Consider the following 7,784-nt stretch of genomic DNA (forward strand, 5'->3'; position numbering starts at 1 on the left):
GTTTTAAAACATTTCAAACAAATTTGAGGACGCAAACTCGCTTCATACTAAACAATACAGTTTATTATATTTTTACGACTCTACTTAACATTAACCGTTTCAAAGGTATGTTGAATTTCAAACAGTGAGACTACAAGCTAATAAACGGCGCGATTTCTTTTGATGATATTGCTAAATCATCTTATATGAGCCGATATGTTTACAAACGAAATATATCAGAGAGGAGCCTAACGTTCGCTTTCAAAAAATATACACGTGTTACTACTTTAAAACTCTTAAAAATACAATATAAGAAGCCAGAAAAAGACTCTTTAACAATTTTATAATCGAAAGTCATCGAATATGTGAAATTCGTATAACTTTGTTTCTGACACGTATTGCGATTTTTAAACAAACGACTACTGATGTGATTGGTTGAATGATATTTCTTTGATCCAAACTAACCTTCTGATTAAATCGTCGTTCCAGATTTCTTTTAGCTTGAGATAATCACCAGTTTGAATGTCTTGGTTGCCATGTCTTTCATGTCGAATGAAGAGAGAGTAAATAAACATAAGGTAATAGTTAATTTATAATTTACTGTATTATACATTTCCATATGGCTCAACGCTTAATCTGTTGAGACAGAAATCGATCATTTCGATGCTTTTGGAAACGATGTTTTGTATTTATTTGAATAATAATGGCGTAAAGATATACCGCGTGTCAACGATATAAATTATAGCCCAATCTAAAATGAACTCAAATTGGTTATGTCATACGTTGTGTTAATTGTTTGGACACTTTAGTGTTTGCACTGAAATATTTTGTACTTTATCAGTTCACCTACAGTTGTTGATACATAGAATTCATAATATACAAAAATATCTTATTTACACGTGGCAAACACCGCAAAAACATCACAACGTTAATCCAATAAGTTTTATTATCTTAATTTACACAAACTAAGTTTTGAAAGCCATACCTGGAGCTTTCGTCCGTGTTCTACGGACTTCATCAACATTATGATTATCTACTGTTAGGAAACGTTAACACCGCTAATTGTCGGGGTGAGCGATGTTAAAGTATGGTCCCAGGTGTGTGAGAGTTGGTAGTGGCCCCCGTCCTTGTTAAGCGCCGGTCTAAGTGCACGGATGTTAATCGCCTCCTTGACCCCTCTCTCGAACCAAGATGGCTCACGGTCCAGAATCCTGACGTTCTCCATTGTGATTGCGCTTAACAAGGACCAGTGCATTCCTGTCTTCATAGCATACGCTAAAAATAAACCTTTATTTATATAACTTATGTACTAAGAGATTATTCAACTTCAGAACATAATTCACTGGTGTTTAACCTTGATATGGAGCAGCTAACTTAGATTGCTTGTTACGTAGTCTGCGTGCATTGTGACAAATGAACCTATTGAATGTATGCATTTATGTGTTTAATTAATTTTGGGTTCGAACTTGACTAACTTCAACATTTTGAACCTCATTTCCGTACATAAAGGAGTGTTTGCTAAATGATTATTAAATGGGTCTGATTTTATGTTGCTGCAAATATGTTTTAAACGGGCATGTAAAATTGATAAGTTTCTATCTCCGTTATAAAAATGTTAGGGATTGTCGTCGCATAGATTAAATATTTGTTTCAGTGAATATTTAAATTTTAAAATCAGCGTGATTATAGATGCGTTCTTCTTGATAGAATAATATAGTCTCCCGCGTTTCTAAGATTTCGAGATTACTGTTCAAAAACTGTTCGTGGAAGAAGGTTAGTAAGGTAATTTTGGCATTGGTAATTATGCATTTTGTAGATGTTAATGAGGTTGAGATTACTTCCTCGTTTGTCACGACTTGGCCATTTAACTTCGGAATTAAGATTTCTAAGCGAGACGGATCTAGTTAGCGCTGAGACAATACGCGCGGCTTTATTTTATTTTGGATTTACTCTTATGATCCTTGTCGTACAAAGTACAATCATCCCATACAATGCACGCGTATTCTAATAATGGTCTCATGCTTGTGAAGTTTATTTGATTGAGCGATTTTCTTGCGAGTGTGGCGTTAAGTTTAAACATAACTACGGGAATTTTCGACGCGGATGACATAATATTATTTATGTGTTTGTTCCATTTGCCATCACTGCTCTTAAAGTCAGGCCAAGATGTTTGTGATTATCAACAAAAATTACGGGTACATAACCAAACATTAATTGCGAAAAAGGGCATATTCGTTTGTGTTGTTAATAAAATTGTTTCAGTTTTCTGGGGATTAAAATCGACAAGCCATCGCTTGGCCCACATGTTAATCATGTAGAGGTCATGGTGCAAAATACCCTTGAGATCAACTAATGCAGAAGACGTAAAAGATAATGAAGTATCGTCAGCAAACAGACGTGTAATACTGACAGGATTTTCAACAATAGCATTAATATTAATCAAGAAAACAAACGGTCATAATATTGAGCCTTGTGGGACACCGGAATTTACTTCTAATGACTGAGGCTTTGATGAACCGACACATACTTTTTGGGTGCGGCAAGACAAGAAACTTTCGATCCATTGCAGTATATTCCACTTACGCATTTTAGTTTAAGTTTGATTAAAAGAACGTGATGTCATGCTCTGTCGAAAGCCTTTGATATATCACAAAATAGTATGCAATTAAGTTTCGTGTCGCAAATGGAACGAGCTATTTGATCAAATATATCAATAAGTTGACACACTGTTGACCTCTTAAATAGTCCGGATTGTTTGCAATAAGTTAAGTTATTTTCCTATAAAATTCTTATATAAGTGATTATATATCACACTTTCCATGCGTTTTCATAAACAGCTTAAAAGAGAGATTTGGCAATAGTTTAAAGGTATGTTTGGGTCATTCATTTTTAATTATTGTATCGCAATTGCATGTTTCCATAATGGTTTATTAAACAATTAACCTAACGGTTTTTAAATAGACTCGCATGTACGCTTTTCAAAACTAGATGACTAATTTAGTCTTCACTAACAGCTTTGTTAGCTATTAAAATGCTATGTTCATTATTTCAGTTTCAAAAATAGACACATTTTGTAAACTGGCAGACGGAACGTGAGAAGGTATAGAGAGAATTCCTGAGGATGTTTCTAAAGTTGAAATGCAAACGAAATTAATGTTTAAACGCGATACTTTTTCTTCATCGACGAAAATAATGTTACGTTTCCATGAGAATCGACCGATTTAATGGTAGGTATAACATCAAAATGTGAGTGCGAGTTTATGAGATGTTTTAACATATTCCAGCATTGTTTTGAATAAGTCGATTTAAATAAGTTAGTGTTATTTTGTTATTCGAATTCAATATTAAAATAGCTCCTTTGCATGATTTATCATGTTGTTGAGTATGTTACGAGCGTATTTGAATTTGGCCCGGCTGTTAGCACAAGGTTGTTTAATAGCGTAAGATTATAGTTTGACGAGTTTACACGCAAATTTACGTATCATAGAGTTGTACCAAGGTTTTTCATTAGGACTAGCTGTGACTGATAAAATGGAATACAAAGTTTCATCAGTTCTGTGAGTTTCTCCGTAAATAAAACAGTAGCATCCTCTACGCTCGTCAGTGTAATACAATATCAATTTCCGATATTAATTAAATGGCTAAAAACGTTAAACATCACCTCGCTTTTACAACCAGACATGTCTCTGCATCGGTTTACTAAGGACTGTTGAGACTATAACATTCGCAGCCGTGGCGTGCGTTAACACGATGGCATCGTATTGGTACATGTGGTTTATCTCTTGTAATACACTAAGCAAACAATTTGCCGTTTACGTACGTCGTGATAAACTTACGAAACAGTATTCAACATATGTTAGTTTTTCTTTGAATGAGAAATTATTTGCGTTATAAACGCTGTTGAAATTTAATAATACCATTCAAAAGTTGACATTAATGAGAAACGGCAAAATTATTCGTTTTTGTACTCTATATTAAACTTACAAAATACTAAATTAAGATATGGCACAATACTCTAACTCTGACTCCCAGTCAATATTGGTTTATTTAAAGCAAAAGGTTATTTGCTTATAGAAACTATGACGATTATATTCATAGACAATTTTTTTTAAATATAGGCACGTGATCAAAACTCATACAGAGAGAACGTTTGCATTTACAAGGGGTATTTTAGTATATTAAAAGGCGAGTTTATGTCATAATAGTATGTGGTATTCAGTTACACGATGCCAAACATAAAGGCGATTGAAACCTTCAAACAAGTCAGCATCAAAATTTAAATCTGAATCTGTTTTAAAAACCGAGAAGCCTTTGATAACAAACGTGTACTTAATTATTTTTGTTATTTCGAACGCATCAAATGTACATTTTTCCAGAAAATGCAATTGTTATACATATTTTATCTTAAGTGTAAGTCCTTCGAAAAATCTGTAAAAACACAAAGTGTTAAAACAATTATCACAATAGACGAATATACAGAATCCGTTGCTTTAATTGTTTTTACAATAATTAAATAAATTTGCTCTACAAACAAATAACAGTAATGTTGTGTATGAGATAATTTATAGCTATGACAATGACGCAATAATAAATGTGCACAAATAGTTATCCATTAACGTGTTCATTCGTATCATGGAATGTAAAGATGAAACCCGTCATTTGAACCCGGCCAAACTGTTGTTGTCAGCTTTTATACACAATTATATCAGTCACCGAATTGAAACTAAGGCTGAAAAAAGAAGTGTCCATCACTGTCTATTGCACATATGACCACTTGTTGCTTCGACACCAGCGCCTCGTTTACCTATATTCGAATCACCCTCAGCGAAATATAAGCGACACAGCGTACACAAATGTATATTTACTGGAATCGTGTTATAAGGATTAGCAAGCATATAATACCAATCCTCGAATGGATGCAATTGCTAAAAACGCAATTAAAATGAACAAATTACCATTGAGGACGATAACTTTCTTGCTGGCCATGAGAATCTCTGAATTTCTGCACACGTATTCGCCCGAATCCTCGTGTTTGCTATGACGTACTTCAAGAACGTACTTCAAGAACGCTGTCTGATGTACCTTGAGCCATTGATGTCTCCTTGGAAATTATTATTTCGTTGAAAATTATATGCCCATTTCTAAACCAGTCAGCATCTTGTAGTGAATTTGTATTTCCAGTGATATTGCAAACCAGTCGAATTGTATCTCCGCTACCCACGTAACCCTTGCCTGACAGGAGAATTTCTAAACAGAAACATGTCAACACCAATAAGGACATGGCTTAGAGATCATATAAACGGTAGACCGTTTTACGTAACAAGCAAATATAATTATTGATCCAAGTCTCTGGGATAAAATATATACATGTGTGTAATGTTATATTTTTTATAAATAAGCAACGAGTTTACGCTGAACTATTTTTTGATCTAGTCCCGAAGGTAAAAAAAAGCACACTGTTTCAGTAATGAAAGAGTAAAAATAGTTACACAAAAGAAAACAACCTTCACAAAGAATAGTTTTACTTGATTACCTGGTAAGTTGCTTTTATGTGAACATACACACAGTCAAACTTCAGCTGGGTAGCAGGAGAGAAACATTTAATAATATGCGTTGTTTTATGAAGTTGAGACAGGGAAACAAATGACACACACAACACGCACAAACACACACATGGGAAAACTGATTTCGACCGATTTTTACGAGATCCAACCTTAAACTTGACCTAGCACAATCGAATGAAATGATGAAACATACAAAATAATGTTCTGTGAAATTATATCGGATTATATGCATATTGTTAAGCTTCAAACAAGGGAAAATAAGTTATTTTAAAAATATTGATAATTTTATATGTGTGATGTATCAAAAAGTATCTAAGTTTAAGTATACACGTTTGTTATATGCATCCTTACTATGAAATCTGTTTACACCATGTATTACGTTTTTTCAAGAAATAATCCATACTTTTGCGGTATGATGCTTATTTCTCAAATCTTGTACGCTTGAAGGCATTATATTAATATTTGTTTCAAGTTCAATTCATCGCGCCTCAGAAAGTTGGTATTTTGTTGCTCTGGTTAATAATTTACGACTCGGTAATTAAATTGCAATTAAATAAAATTTGAATTCTCTTGTATTGCCTTTTAATCTTAATAACAATTATATATAGCTGATTTTGAATTCTAAGTGATAAGTGTAAGATTCGACGCGTCATTCAACTTCATTTAACCCGTGTCAAGCCCATGCTTTTATAATTGTGATGTTTTATATCGTGTTGCTTATTCTTGTCGTATGCATCGACCTCTATTGTTTACTTACACGACAAGCATTTGTTTATCGGCCTTAACACCTGATAGATTTCTGGAGTTGTTATAGCTCTATATAATCGAAACTATTGCGTTATCTATGTTTGTTCTAAACGGATTACCGTTTGATTCTCTCAATATGTGTGACTGTGATTCCAAGGTGTCCGATGTTTCTAAAAAATAAAACACAAACATAATGTATCTTATAGTTTGATTACATAATAAAACAATAACCTTACACAGTTTACTGCATTTTTATTAATATAGAAGTAGTATGTCTATTTAAATGAACAATGATAAGACTGCGTAATACAATTTTTTGCAATTTAACAACATAAAAATGAGAATGAATCTTAATTAAAAAGATGCCCGTACCTTCTATCCACAGCAATACGTGCCTTAAGAGTTTATCCCTTGAGCTGACCTGACATTCGTATACACCCGCGTCATTTTGAGTCACCGCTCGTATCACCAAATTGAACTCCCGTCGTTCAGGCCCGAATGCCACTTTGTAGCGGGTATCTGGTGCATATATCATGTTCCCTACAGATATCGGGTCCGGCTCGGCCGTTTTGCGCCAAACAATCTGGAAAATACCGTTCCTCTCATACTCAAGATATTTAATGACTTTAAACTTGAAAAACTCTAATAACTGGAAGAATATATGGTGAGCAATTCAACGGACATCGCTGTGTGCACTACTGTGATATAACGTTATTCGAGCAAAGCTTGCAAGTTCACATTAAACGCGCATATTGGCCCATCCAATATAGTATGTTAGTTGTGTTATCGTAAAAAGGAAAATCTGTATCGTACTATAAGCTAATAAATTACCTAGTAATATTTATCTCATTTTGAAGCCTCAAAAGTGCATTATGTAAAAAATAGTGTACGTAATAGTAGTTGTTTCAAATATTTAGGGCAAACATTAAATAGTGCAGTAATTATTATTGAAACTTGTAGACAATAATTGCTGTATAGAATATAACCAAATAATATAACAAAACAAGAAAGCATACGAGCGAAGTTCAAACGCAATTCTTAATTTTATATAACCGGATCACGTTCCGGAGCATATAAATAAATCTAGCTTAAAAGTTATTGTCTCTGTGTGGCTAATTCAGCCATTCTCATAGATCTATTGCCAAACCGGTCTACATAATTGTTCTCAAATTTAATAATAATGTTGATTGAATTATCTCATGTTTCAGTGCATAAATCATTTTACATTATCTTCGTTCTTATTTACAAGAAAGTGATCTGATAATTATGGATGTATAAATACCAAACGTGTATTTTGCCTCTAGTTATGCAGGAATTTACTGAAAGGTGCAGTTTTTTTTAAATATTTTTAATAATTTTTGTATTTGTCATGACTACATTATATTGTTTTTATATATTATTGAACATAATGTATTGTCTTATATAGAGAAAAGGACGGATCAATAAATTTACTGGTGACATAGGGGCACAGTAAACTGTTCAATAACATTTAAA

General features: G+C 33.4%; 1 protein-coding gene across 1 annotated transcript; it reads right to left on the reverse strand.

The window, feature by feature from the left end:
* Nucleotides 1–1,018: 1,018 nt before the first annotated feature.
* LOC127878720 (uncharacterized) lies at nucleotides 1,019–6,825 on the reverse strand. The gene is made up of 3 exons (XM_052425252.1): nucleotides 6,663–6,825; nucleotides 5,062–5,226; nucleotides 1,019–1,254 (listed from the first exon to the last, which is right to left on the reverse strand). The coding sequence occupies exons 1-3, from the start codon at nucleotides 6,823–6,825 to the stop codon at nucleotides 1,019–1,021; spliced, it is 564 nt and encodes a 187-aa protein (XP_052281212.1).
* Between the last annotated feature and the right edge of the window lie 959 nt (nucleotides 6,826–7,784).

This window comes from Dreissena polymorpha, chromosome 4, assembly GCF_020536995.1.
Source record: "Dreissena polymorpha isolate Duluth1 chromosome 4, UMN_Dpol_1.0, whole genome shotgun sequence".
NCBI lineage: Eukaryota > Metazoa > Mollusca > Bivalvia > Myida > Dreissenidae > Dreissena > Dreissena polymorpha.